At 35.2% G+C, this 13,745-nt stretch overlaps 1 protein-coding gene across 2 annotated transcripts in view; it reads left to right on the forward strand.

The window, feature by feature from the left end:
• Positions 1-12,738, forward strand: part of adam11 (ADAM metallopeptidase domain 11) — a 48,659-nt gene extending 35,921 nt beyond the window's left edge. The window contains exons 21-27 of one of the 2 annotated variants that reach the window (XM_084134896.1): positions 3,240-3,345; positions 3,467-3,586; positions 4,294-4,462; positions 6,850-6,964; positions 8,795-8,885; positions 10,505-10,522; positions 11,242-12,738. In XM_084134896.1, the coding sequence (XP_083991022.1) occupies positions 3,240-3,345; positions 3,467-3,586; positions 4,294-4,462; positions 6,850-6,964; positions 8,795-8,885; positions 10,505-10,522; positions 11,242-11,257 (635 nt within the window). In that variant the 3' untranslated portion in view covers positions 11,258-12,738. Of the gene's footprint in view, positions 1-3,239; positions 3,346-3,466; positions 3,587-4,293; positions 4,463-6,849; positions 6,965-8,794; positions 8,886-10,504; positions 11,165-11,241 lie in introns of those variants that run through there. The other variant, XM_084134895.1, reaches the window with a different exon arrangement.
• Positions 12,739-13,745: the final 1,007 nt, after the last annotated feature.

Raw genomic sequence — 13,745 nt, forward strand, 5'->3', positions numbered from 1 at the left:
AGGAAAAACATCCAGTATGCGGCAGTCCTGTGGGCGAAAATGCCTTGTTGATGCTAGAGGTCAGAGGAGAATGGGCCGACTGATTCAAGCTGATAGAAGAGCAACTTTGTCTGAAATAACCACTCGTTACAACCGAGGTATGCAGCAAAGCATTTGTGAAGCCACAACACGCACAACCTTGAGGCGGATGGGCTACTACAACAGCAGAAGACCCCACCGGGTACCACTCATCTCCACTACAAATAGGAAAAAGAGGCTACAATTTGCACAAGCTCACCAAAATTGGACAGTTGAAGACTGGAAAAATGTTGCCTGGTCTGATGAGTCTCGATTTCTGTTGAGACATTCAGATGGTAGAGTCAGAATTTGGCGTAAACAGAATGAGAACATGGATCCATCATGCCTTGTTACCACTGTGCAGGCTGGTGGTGGTGGTGTAATGGTGTGGGGGATGTTTTCTTGGCACACTTTAGGCCCCTTAGTGCCAATTGGGCATCGTTTAAATGCCACGGCCTACCTGAGCATTGTTTCTGACAATGTCCATCCCTTTATGCCCATCCTCTGATGGCTACTTCCAGCAGGATAATGCACCATGTCACAAAGCTCGAATCATTTCAAATTGGTTTCTTGAACATGACAATGAGTTCACTGTACTAAAATGGCCCCCACAGTCACCAGATCTCAACCCAATAGAGCATCTTTGGGATGTGGTGGAACGGGAGCTTCGTGCCCTGGATGTGCATCCCACAAATCTCCATCAACTGCAAGATGCTATCCTATCAATATGGGCCAACATTTCTAAAGAATGCTTTCAGCACCTTGTTGAATCAATGCCACGTAGAATTAAGGCAGTTCTGAAGGCGAAAGGGGGTCAAACACAGTATTAGTATGGTGTTCCTAATAATCCTTTAGGTGAGTGTATTTTTAAGATGGAAAATTACTAGTCATCCAATTTTTTTATACCAATTATGCATTCTGTCAATATTGTGAATAGGTATGTTTTGTCAGGGCAAAGAAATATACAGCTGAGTATCATCAGCATAACAGTGAAAAGGAACGCTATGCTTCCTAATGATATCATACAAGAGTACAATGTACATAGTGAAAAGCAACAGTCCTAGTACTGAGCCTTGCTGTACTCCATACTGAACTTGTGATCAATATGACATCTCTTCATTTACTGCTACAAATTAATACTGGTCAGATAAGTATGATTTGAACCATGCCAATGCAAATCCACTATTGCCAGTGTAATTGCTGAGTCTATTCAAAAGAATGTTGTGTTCCATAGTATCAAATGCATCACTAAGATCCAGTATCACTAATACAGAGATACAACCACGATCGGATGATAAGAGCAAATCATTTGTAACTCTAATGCGAGCAGTCTCAGTACTATGGTACGGTCTAAATCCTGACTGGAAATCCTTGCAGATACCATTTCTTTCTACAAAAGGAACACAGTTGTGAGGATACTGCCTTTTCCACTACTTTTGACAGAAAAGGGAGATTCAAGATCGGTCTGTAATTAACTAGTTCTAGGATCAAGTTGCATTTTTTTAATAAGAGGTTTAATAATAGCCAGCTTTAAGGTTTAAGCTTAGTCGGTATAGGGTCTAACATTAATGTTGTTGATTTTGATGATTTAACAAGTTTAGACAATTGATTCTTTGCTATAGGAGAGGAAGAATGGAATTTTTCCTCAGGGAGTCTATAGCACGTCACCTGATACTTAGACGTTGCATGGTAATATTTTTCTCTTTAATAATATCAATCTTGCAAGTAACAAAATTCATAAAGTCTTTACTGTTGTGCTGTTTGGAAATGTTTAAAGTTGAAGCTTTATTTCTTGTTAATTTAGCCACTGTTTAAAATAAATACCTAGGGTTAATTTTATATGTGTTATATTTGTCATGGAAAGTGTCACATGTTACTTGAAGTCATTTTATGTCAATTTAATAAGTATCATGTTATGCCCAGTACTTAAAAAGGGCAATGTATTTATTTAGTTAACATACATTTTGTACATGGATGATTATGGCTGTTGTCTATAAAATCAAATCATTGTCAAATGCAGTAGCTGTAAATAATTAAGAAATGTATGTCTCTGAGACAGAGAGAGTAAATGCATAACAAACCTAATAGCTACAGGTCACTACTCTGTCTACAGAAACATTAAACTACTAAACCCATCACTAGAATAAAATATAATGAAACATATGAAAGGTTAAATAAAAACAGACAAATTCACTATAGGAATATTTTTGACCTGGACATTGACATTTCTCAGACATATTTTGGTAGCATTTCGTCCCTGCTCCCTGGTTCATTTTTTATCCTGGATAAGACTGTTAAAAGATTCACTGTAAAAGATTATTTAAAATGTTAACTGTAATTGTAACCAAAAAAACAAAACTAAAAAAAACTAAAAAAGCTACTGTAGAAACCTTTCCTAGAAGTTTGTGTGTGGCACATGACATGTTTACAGTATATATTATATAAATAATTTAGTTTCTTCTTATTTGTGTTATTAGTAATGTACATTAGGGTGTTCTGTGTTACAGTTTCTGTTATTTAGTTAATGTTTATTGCATTATTTTCATCTCATGCATGTTACCCTAATGGTATTTTGTCTTTGTGTGCATGACACTGTACAGTGATTAGGCCATGTTTTATGGACAGGCCATTCTCTTATTCAGCATGTGCCTGTTCAGTTGTACTCTCTGTATTATAATGGTAGTTTTCAGTAAATTTTAAGGTAAAAATATATTTTTGTGGCTTGGTTATTTGTAAAAATATACACTATGCCATCCCATAATTCTGGATAAAAAGATTTTTTTTAAGTGAAATTCTGGCAACCAAAGTGGGCATTTTGTTTTTACTGTAAATTCACCATGTATTTTTACTGCACATTTACCATATTTTTTAAAGTGTATAGTAATGTTAAATAAATAAATAAAAATCACTAAATTGTAACAATGATAGAAAGATCTATGAAAAATTAACTTCATACAAATCCATACAAAGTCATTTAGAGAAAAATGGATACTTCTCTTCCAAACTACAGAAAAAATTCTATATTTTAACCACACATCACAATTATTAGTGAATACAAACATATAAGGTTTGTCATATAAGGAATCAGTGCCTATGTGAATCATGTACATTTCACTTGTTTAATTCTAATACTGAAATTGCATATGCACAATGCTCAGTTATTTGACCGTGTGTGCCATTAGATGCAGCAGATCGCATGTGTTATGAGAAGCTGAACATCGAGGGTACGGAGCGTGGCAACTGCGGTCAGGACAGCAGCTCGCGCAACTGGATTCAGTGCAATAAACAGTGAGTAACAACCAGAACACAGCTTCACAACCTTTTCAGTGGCATCGTTTCTCTCTTTGCTGGAACAATCCTTCTCTTTCCTCTTTATCTGTCTTTCACTGTCGTGTGTTTTCTTTCACAGGGATGTGTTGTGCGGATTTTTATTGTGCACTAATATCACAGTGAAACCACGGTATGGAGACTCACATGGAGAAATCACAAGTCTCACCATCTACCATCAGAACAAGTACCTGGATTGTCGGTAAATGCATATATTTTCTTCTTCTGTATAATTCATTTATTTTAAGCATGCTCAGATATTTTTACTGGAAAACACTGGTTAAGGTGAATTTAGGACAACCCGAATACTCTGGGGTTTTGGGTCAGATGGAGGTATTTTCGCTTGTCTATGAAGTCTCTCTGCTTTTTCAGAATCCTTCACATTTTTAAGGCACAGTCAAATAAAAAAAAAGTTCTTTTAGTTTAAGTAAATAACCTTATCCCATTAGAAAATGTAAAAATGTATGCATTTTTATGATGTGTTTTGAATGAAAACGTATGATTTTTTAAAAGGGTCCACACCTAAAATTAACCATAAGTGAGGCATAAGCAAATTGTAAAAAATGTATGGATGAGATTGTAAGAATTTCCAAAGCGATACATTTATTTTCCAATAAGAAGATGTGCGTAAACTACGATGTAAACACATTTACCAAATGAATGCCTCGATGCACAACTAAAAACTCACGTGACTTTGCCTAAACAGTGGATGCGATCTGGACTATCCAGCAGACTAATTTTATTGCACAGCATCTCAAATGTTGGTTTGATGATTCTGAAATGCCTGAGCCAAAGTCTGTCATCAGAATGATTTGGTATAATGACCTCCCAGAACTGTCTCACATGGCAAAATCACATTTGCAGTGTGTGTTTGTGTGTAACGCTGAGCTGTTGTTTGTGTGTGTTCAGTGGGGGTCATGCAGTGCTAGAGGACGGCACTGATCTTGGGTACGTAGAGGACGGCACACCGTGTGGTCCTAATATGATGTGCCTGGATCATCGTTGTCTGCCGGTAACCACCTTCAACCTGTCATCCTGTCCCGGTTCGACCTTCTCTCAAGTGTGCTCTGATCACGGGGTGAGCTGCTCATCTTTGACAAATCTGATATCACAGTCACATACTGTCTGTTTTGAGGTCAGTGCTGTTTTTTTAAATGAGATGCAGTGACACAGATAAAATATGCAACGTTACATTTGCCAGAGGCTGGTACATTTGACAAAAGGGTAGACTCATTCTTAAAGGGATTGTTTACTCACCCTCATGTCATCCCAAACCTACAAGATTGTCGTTCATCTTCAAAACACAAAAACATATATTTTTAATATTCTCTTATCCTTTTTTCCATCCATTGAAAGTCTATGTAATCAACATTTTCAGGCTTAAAAAAGTACATAAAGACAACATAAACCTGCGTGCTTGACGTGATGTTTGTTCTTGTGTGTCATGCAAGTACATATTTGATGTGCTCCATTTATGCGCGTTGATCAATGTTTATATGTGAACAAACACTAAATTAAATCTGGTCATCATATAAAGCGATTGTGTACATGGGTTAAACGACTTGATGCATATGGATTACTTTTTCAATGTCTTCATGAACTTTTTATGTTCTTTCAATGGATGGACAAAAATGATGTGAGAATATTAAAAATATCTTCATTTGTGTTCCTAAGATGAGCAAAAGGGTTTGGAATGACATGAGAGTGAGTAAATAATTAATATTTTTGGGTGAACTTACCCTTGATTCACATTCTTCTGTATAAAGTCCAAAATAAAATTCTGCTTTAATAACGAATACTGTGGTAAAACAAAAGAGAGTGAAAAGAGAGATTGGATTTATTCATTCACCATTGTCTGAAAAACGTTAGTAGTACTAATAAACTATAGTATACTGATCTAAAACTATAAAGTTAATTTAATTACATTCAAAACTTGCGCCTCTACTCTTTAATTGTATATGCTCTCATATCATACCATATCATTCAAAACAACAATATTGCTTATCACAGCTATGCAGATGACACCCAAATCTACCTAGCTCAATCACAAAGCGACTTCAGTCCCATAAACTCCCTATGTCGGTGCTTACATGAAATTCAGTTTGTTCAACTACAGTAGTCAACATTTGAAGTGGATCAAAAAAGTTCATCAAAGCTGTCCTAAGAACAGTAATTGTAAAAAATTCATCATGGTACAGTATTTACTCAACCCCTTTGTTGTTAATTAGCTCTACACACCTGTTTCTGTTCAGTTGATTACTCTCTCTTGTATTTAAGCCCTCAGTTTCTTTTGTTTCATTGTCCGGCATTGTTTATGTTAAGTGTGGTTATTTCCTGAGCTTCTTCCCTGTGATTCTCCTGTGTGTTCTTGCAGAATTTATTATTGAAGACTCCTTTTGTTATCCTTTGTGATCGTGTACTTACTACAGCCTACACAGCGCCTGAAAACAATAGCCTTGGACCAAAATACCTGGCAGATATTTTTAATGTAATCTGTAAAGCACTTTGAATTACAACTGTGTGAAATGTGCTATATAAATAAACTTGCCTTGCCTACAGAGCTGCTTTTCAGTCAAACTCATTGAATATCTTATACTCCTAATATTTTACATGAAATGAAATAAGGATTTATATAGCGCTTCAATGTACTACTGTACACCCATATCAGGGGTCTCTCCTTAAGCACTCCATTGCCAAACCATGTTTATTGCTGTGAGTGACTTACAGAAATGTACTGTGTTGCCCTGGAATTGGAAGGCCGATATTCTTGGCAATAAAGTCATTTGGTATAATCTTTTCTTATATCTTACAATGTATGGCATAACAAATATGGAGGAATCCATTTTGTTGCCATGTGACAAGAAAACCACAAAACAGGAAAGTATATTGTTCTGACATGCTATGGTCAGTTCAGATTGTCAGAAGTGACTTAAATACTTTTATGTAAAAATAAAGTTAGATCTTTTAATGATGATTATGATGTCCACACACATGGAAAATATAAGGATGTAAGAAAAGCATGTCTTTTTACTTAGTTTACGCCATGTCATGTCAAGTCAAGTCAAATTTATTTGTATAGCACTTTCCCATCGTTTCAAAGCAGCTTCACAGAAATTCATACTGATACTGTATGTCTGCAATGCCTTATTGCTTTACCATAGAGCAAGTTTTAGGTCTGGGTGATATGACGATATAAAACGATGATACGGGTGATACTCTGGATTTTAGAAATAACTATATTCACGCAGGGACAAAGTAATTAAGCGATTTAGACAATGGTTGGTTTTGTTGTAAGCAGAAAACATCTAAGTGAAAAATAGCCAATTTCACCATGTGACATAAAGTAACTCTCATTGTAACTTTGACTGCTATTCCAGATAGTTTTGTTATACTGTAATAATGTGAGCCAAGATGTTTTTTTCCAGGTTTTGGCTTATCTAGATATTTTCTGCCTCTCCTTTCCAGACGTGCAGTAATGAGGTGAAGTGTATCTGTGACTCCGACTACACTGGGAAGGACTGCAGTGTGTATGACCCCATTCCAGACCCCCAGCCTCTAGACGGTCCTGAGAAATACAAAGGTTCACAACACCACACATTCAGTGTTCCCAATGTAATACTAGCATGTTTAGTGGTGTAACTGGGATCGTAAGGGCCCCAGGTGTCTATTTAACTTAAAATAAAGATAAAATGTATGTTCAAAATGGGGATAAATCGTGTCCATGGGAAAAGTGTCAGAAGAAAAGGGGGGATTCGTTGTCCTTGTTGTGAATGCTGAGGGGAGTTTGGTTCAGGTGAGGACGGGGTCCAGAGGACACAATTGTGAGAGCCACTAACTTAATTTTTTATTCAGGTGGACGTGTAGCGCTCAGCACCATATAAAGAAAAATCTTAATATGCAGAAACAACAAAAAAAAATGCTTGGGGTGGGACACAGGTGTAAATACATTGCAGACATTATTGTATGAAAACTTGAGACTTTTTCTTTATTCCCCTAATCGCAGAGTAGGAGTGATAGTGAATGGAAAACTGCAGAATTTGTATTAAAAAATTTACCAAACACATTTGGAAACTAGTATCTCCATAAAAGTGATGTATATTGCCCTAATATAAAATATTTAATGTAAGTATAACAGTAATTATTATTATAAATATATACCATGACCCTACAGAGGATAAGGAGTTTGGAGAATGGATGGATGCATAGATATATACATACATACATATACATATATATATATATATATATATATATATATATATATCCGTATATACATATGGATAAATAGGCCGATATGTTTCTGCTGAAACAGGATATTTTCTGAAAACGTTATCACACCGTGAAAATCTCATACCGGTACAACCCTATTTTACACAAATTATTTACAATTAAATGAAAATGTATTATAGATAAACATCATGACATATTTTTGGGAGGTGCTTGTTCATCTAATCCAGCCAATCACGCTTCAAGGGTATATAAACAGTAACTCAGCCTATCATCCGCCAATGATGATTTCTCCGGATCGGATCTCAATTCAACATTAAATTTCCAGTAATGGACAGCATGCTCTCGGATTATATGATCAAGTGCACTCATGAATATACATTTATATTAAACGCAGTAACGTCAAAATGAAAATTCTGTCATCATTTACTCAATCTCAAGTTGTTTAAAACCTGTATGAATTTCTTTCTTGTGCTGAACTCAAAAGAAGATATTTTGAAGAATGTCGGTAACCAAACAGTTGATGTACCCCATTGACTTCCATAGTATTTTTTTTTTTTCTTCATACTATAGAAGTCAATGGGGCACATCAACTGTTTGATTACCAACATTCTTCAAAATATCTTCCATTGTGTTCAGCAGAAGAAAGAAATTCATACAGGTTTGGAACAACTTGAGGGTGAGTAAAGGATGACAGAATGTTCATTTTGAAGTGAACTATTCCTTTAAGAGCTCTTGCTCTTTTAAAGGGATAGTTCAACCAAAAATGAAAATTCTGTCAACATTGATTCACCCTCAAGTTGTTCCAAACCTGTATGAACACAAAAGATGATATTTTGAAGAATATGGGAAACAAAACATTTGATGGACCCCATTGACTTCCATAGTTTGGAAAAAATTTGCCCTGTTCCACTAAATAAAAGCCGATATTTAGAAACATTGATTGCCTTTGAGAGGCAGGTTCTTCATATTTCAAATAAACAAACAAAACCAAATGTTACCACAAGATGTCACTGCCGCCTGTTCCAGGGAGCATGAAGCTAAAACTAATCAGTACAGGTAACAGGAAGATGGGTTTTTAAAATGAAAGCACTTGACAAAATAAAAGTCATGAATAAAAACAAAAAACGAGAATATAACTGAAACCCACGTGACAGATATGCCTTTACCTGTCTGTCCACAGGTCCGAGCGGTACAAACATCATCATTGGCTCCATAGCAGGAGCGATACTGCTGGCAGCTATAGTACTGGGAGGAACAGGCTGGGGCTTCAAGTAAGGCATACACAACAAACTACATTCAAAAATATATGTTCAAGTAGCATCTTCCTCATTCAGTATAAATTATTTATGCTTTATTAATATATAAGTTTTTTTGTGGTTTACTGTATTGTCCTATCACTTAAAATAGACTTCAATAAATAATTTTAAAGGGGTTATAGGATGCTTGTGTAATGTATCTGTTTGTGCATTTACAAGATCTTACAAAGCTCGTAGTTTCCCACTAAAGATTTAAACACTAATCCAGACCTGCAAAACGTCTTGATTAAAGTCCAGATGTAAACGCTGTGTTTTTAGGATGCAAAAGCAAAACCAGTGGTTAAGATTTATTTATAATGCTGTTCCTGAGAAGTACAACCCAAAAGTTAGCTTGTGTACAGCACTTTTTACAGAATACAGATTCCAGCTCGTACAACGCTGGCTGCACACACCTAAATAAACTAGAAAAATACACTTCAGTATTTCTTTTTAAACAGTATTTTATGCTGTCACTTCAGGACATAAAGTTGTTAGGGTGAAGAAGACAAATGAAACCATTTAAAATCGTATCTGAAAGGTAAGAGATAAAAACTCACCACTGTGAAACGCTCTGCTTAAGTCGTGCTTGGTTCTGGTCTATCTGCTCGATCCTTTCAGAATCTGACTGGATTGAACTCGTATGGTAATACCGTTGACATTATTAAATGTGTGTTTACAATTACTTAAAGGGGTGGTATAATGCCCTTTTCACAAGATGTAAAATTAAGTCTTTGATGTCCTCAGAGTGTATATGTGAAGTTTTTCAAGAGCTTGTGTCCTTTTACCTCACACACACATGCACTGAAAATTTCAAAAACTTTTAGCCTTTTATGTTCAAACCAAAGTCAGAAAGATGGAGAGACTCAAGAAGAAGTGACAACATGTAGACAACATTTCTGAATGGTTAGTTGGTGAATTTATGTAGCTTATGTGTAGTTATCTTCTAGTACTTGATTAGCATATTCTGTCTTGATAATCTATAAATCGCATCCCCAGGGGCAGGTTTATGTAAATTTTAGGGTTGGTGATGTCACTAAACCGGGAGGAATGCAGTGTAGTCCCTACAAGCCGTTTGTTATAGTCGTTAAAAAGCAATTCTTTAAGAGAAAATATGTCCGTTTGCTTTGAACTTTGAGCATTATAACTTTGCAGATGTTGTTTATGCTCAAACAGCAACATTACACACTAACTAAAGTTAGAAAAGTGAAATCATATTCAACCACCCCTTTAAAACCTTAGAACCTGAAGCTCACAATTATGGTAAGGGACGTTACATTTCCGGCACACATTCGAGGTTTTTGGCCAATCACAGTGCACTGGGTCAGCTGGCCAGTCAGAGCACTGTGGAGTTTTCGGAAGGAGGGGCTTTGTACTTGCATAATAGGTACTGCAATAATGTACACTATGTGCAAATAATGTGTTTTTTGAACATTAAAACATGTTACCCTATTCGGTTAACAACATCATATGACCCCTTTAATTATCTTGACTGCTTGTCTTATTTTTATGGTAAATGCAGCACAGTGTTTTAATGTGACAAATACAGATACACAAATACAGTCCTATTCTCTCTCTGTTTTCTTTCTTGACAACAGAAATATCAGAAGAGGAAGGTATGAACCCGCCCAACAAGACATGTGATATCATACGCCCATGTCCACCTAACATATATCACACCAGCTGTTTTTTCACATCTTAGTTTCTCCATTTAGTTTGTTTTTATTTTATTTTTAAAAAAGAAAGATAGAAAGAACGTGGTCCCACTTTAAATTAAGTGTCTTTACCATTTAAATTCATAATTTTATATAATGTACTTATCGTGTACATACGATTTTACGTTGTACCTGCATATAATTGCAGCTGTCATTATTTCGGCAATTACAATGTTAACCCTTCCATTACACCTTAACCTAACACAATAAGTCGTTGTTCTTAACATAAAAATGTTTTATGTAAATACATAGCAATTAAAGACACCTAATACAAAGTGTGACCAAAAATGTTTGCAATGCTTTTTTACATATTCATATCAGTATACCAATAAATAGACACCACATTTATTCACAAATTCCAGTTAGTAGATATAATGCAGACCTCATTGGATCAGAAACAATCCCATAAAACCTATATATTTGAGCTGTGAACAATAAATGACCCTTGCCATTTTAATCATATAATTGCTTCAGTAACTTTTGAAGTATTTGAAGTTACTCGTGTGGTCTTCATTTTGGAGGCAAATAAAGAATATAAACTACAATACATAGTGAATTGCATCATTTAACATATTCTTTCTCTTCCTATATTTTCCTTGTTTTCTGTGTCTATTCTTCAGATCTGGAGGGGGATAAAGCATGTCATCTGCTCTCCTGTGCTTCTGCGCTGTGTTCTTTAAACTTTGAGGGAAACAGAAGAAACTACCAATGTCTTCCACTCTCTCACCAAACTCCAGTGTCACTCCCTTCTGTCTCTTCCACTTCCTGTTACTGCCTGTCACCTGTTGCCTCGAAACACTCCAGTACATCCCATGGTAACATTCTTAAACTGATTTCAGTTTTGAAGATGTTAGTTATTAGTAATCAGTTTTGGTCTTTTAAACCTAGCACAGAAAATGAAAAAAGTCATAATTTTCTCACCCTTATGTTGTTTTGAACACATATGACTTTCTCTCTTTCTTTCTTTCTTTCTTTCTTTTGCGGAGCACAAAATGAGATGTTGAGCAGAAATGTCACATTGTTGAGTTCCGGAAAAGGACCTAAAAGCACCATTGAGATTGCTTGTGCGCTATATGCAGATATATTACTGCATATTCAAACATGGCGCCTCGAGACTATTCTCAATAGTCAGAATTATCAGTTCATTATTTTTTCCACAAAAACAAAATGTTATTAAAATTATTAGAAATTATGTATTATACTGGTCCTAATCTGCGAGCTGCCACATTAATCGAAACAGACACTGAGAAGCCGTGACTTTTCGAGTTGTTCCATGCGGATAGACAGATTCTTCCCCAAACATTTTGGAGAAAATCTCTCAAAATATATATGGATTTCCCAGTAGAAATCTACCTAAAAAAATGTATATCTTGCAATGGAATGTCTGCTTGCATTCCATGTTTACCCTCATACAAGTCTGATATCTATACTCTTACTGCTTTTAATATCATCCATAATAGTTAAAAAAACGTGCATAACCATATGAATGTACTTTTATGTAACAAAAAATAAGGCATTGCTTGTATGAGTTTAATGTAGTATATACTTTTCATAAGCACATAGCTGAGTGAGGCAAGGCCAGGTAATTTTAGTAAAATATTTATAATTTGTAAATCTTATAAGAGGAACACTGAGCTGAGGATACATATGTATGTATATAATGTATATGACAGCACTATTTTGCCCTTCGACTGTAAAAATAACACTGTCAGATAAAAGCACAAACAAATTTATAGGGTTCGAGAATGAAGGCAACGTTGACAGATGGGCAAAACAACAATACTCAGTCATATTTCCAATCATTTTTATTTTACAACAATCATGTCCACTATATAGTGACTTTGTTTTTCTGTTCTGCTGGCTGATGTCACAGAGCTCTTAGACTTTATATTCACACCTATCAGTGTGGATCAAGGTTATCATTTTACATGTTCAAATTATTAACTTTATTTTATTTATTTTTAAAAGTACTTTTAAGTTACTTGTAGTTTTGATAGATAATAGATGATTGTATTTTAGTTTTTTATTTTATGGACGTACAGTACTTTTGTTTCAAACATTCAGAAACAAGCAAGACTTTAGAGGAAAGAAACATTTGTATTTACAATAAATCATACAAAACAACATATCAGCTCCATGCTCATGTTCATTGATTCTCATGCACAGCCAGCAGAAAACCAGTAGGGCGGCAGTTCGTTTACACACAAAAGGTGCAGAGTCAGACTGGGTCATTTCTACTCTCTTGTACGTTTTCATGTCGCACGTAATGACAAATTGTACTGATGGACATTACATTAGTTTTTCCATCCTGTTAGACCTTATATCAAAATCCAGTTCTTAAATGACATCATCCTTCAAGAAGTTTTGGTGGGAAAAATAGGACGTATTAGCATTGGATTTGATGATGCGATGCTCTGCACTCTTAGAAAAAAGGTTCAGTGGGGTTCTAGAATTCTTGACGGAATTTTAAAGAATGCTCGGTTACACTTCATTTTAAGGTGCCCTTAGTGTAATTACAAATAAGTAATGAGTAATATTAATTAACAACATGTACTTACTATGTAATTAGGGTTAGTTGCTCGTAATTATATATAATATAACGTTATTACTATGTTATTACAAGATGTGTAACAGGTACACTGTCAAATAAAGTGTTACCGAACGCTTTATGCCAAAAAGGTTCTACATAAGGAGAAATGTTGTAATACTTTCATGTTTAACAAGTTATTTCATCTTTTTCATTTTTCATTAAAAGTGTTTACAAGCTGCTTAATTCATGAAAGTGAATTAATTCAAACTAAATCCATAAAATTATCCCATGACAGAACCCTTTTAAGGTTCTGTATAGAACCCTTTCTTCTAAGAGTGTGTTAGTGTAGCTCACTTAGTTTCATTCTGAAAATCTGTATGATAATATAACAATTTAGTATATGCAGTGTATATATATAAAAAAACTAACTTTTTAAAACCCTCTTATGAGCTAACCCCAGTGTCTCTCGGCTATGTCAAGAACTTTAACTTTATTTCTAACTTGGGCATGATGGAGACCTGTTCGTGATTATTGTGTAAATAATCAAGCTGTGCTGAATAATGTTTAAAGGGATAGTTCGCCCAAAAATGATAT

This window comes from Abramis brama (assembly GCF_963993115.1).
Source record: "Abramis brama genome assembly, chromosome: 14".
Lineage (NCBI taxonomy): Eukaryota > Metazoa > Chordata > Actinopteri > Cypriniformes > Leuciscidae > Abramis > Abramis brama.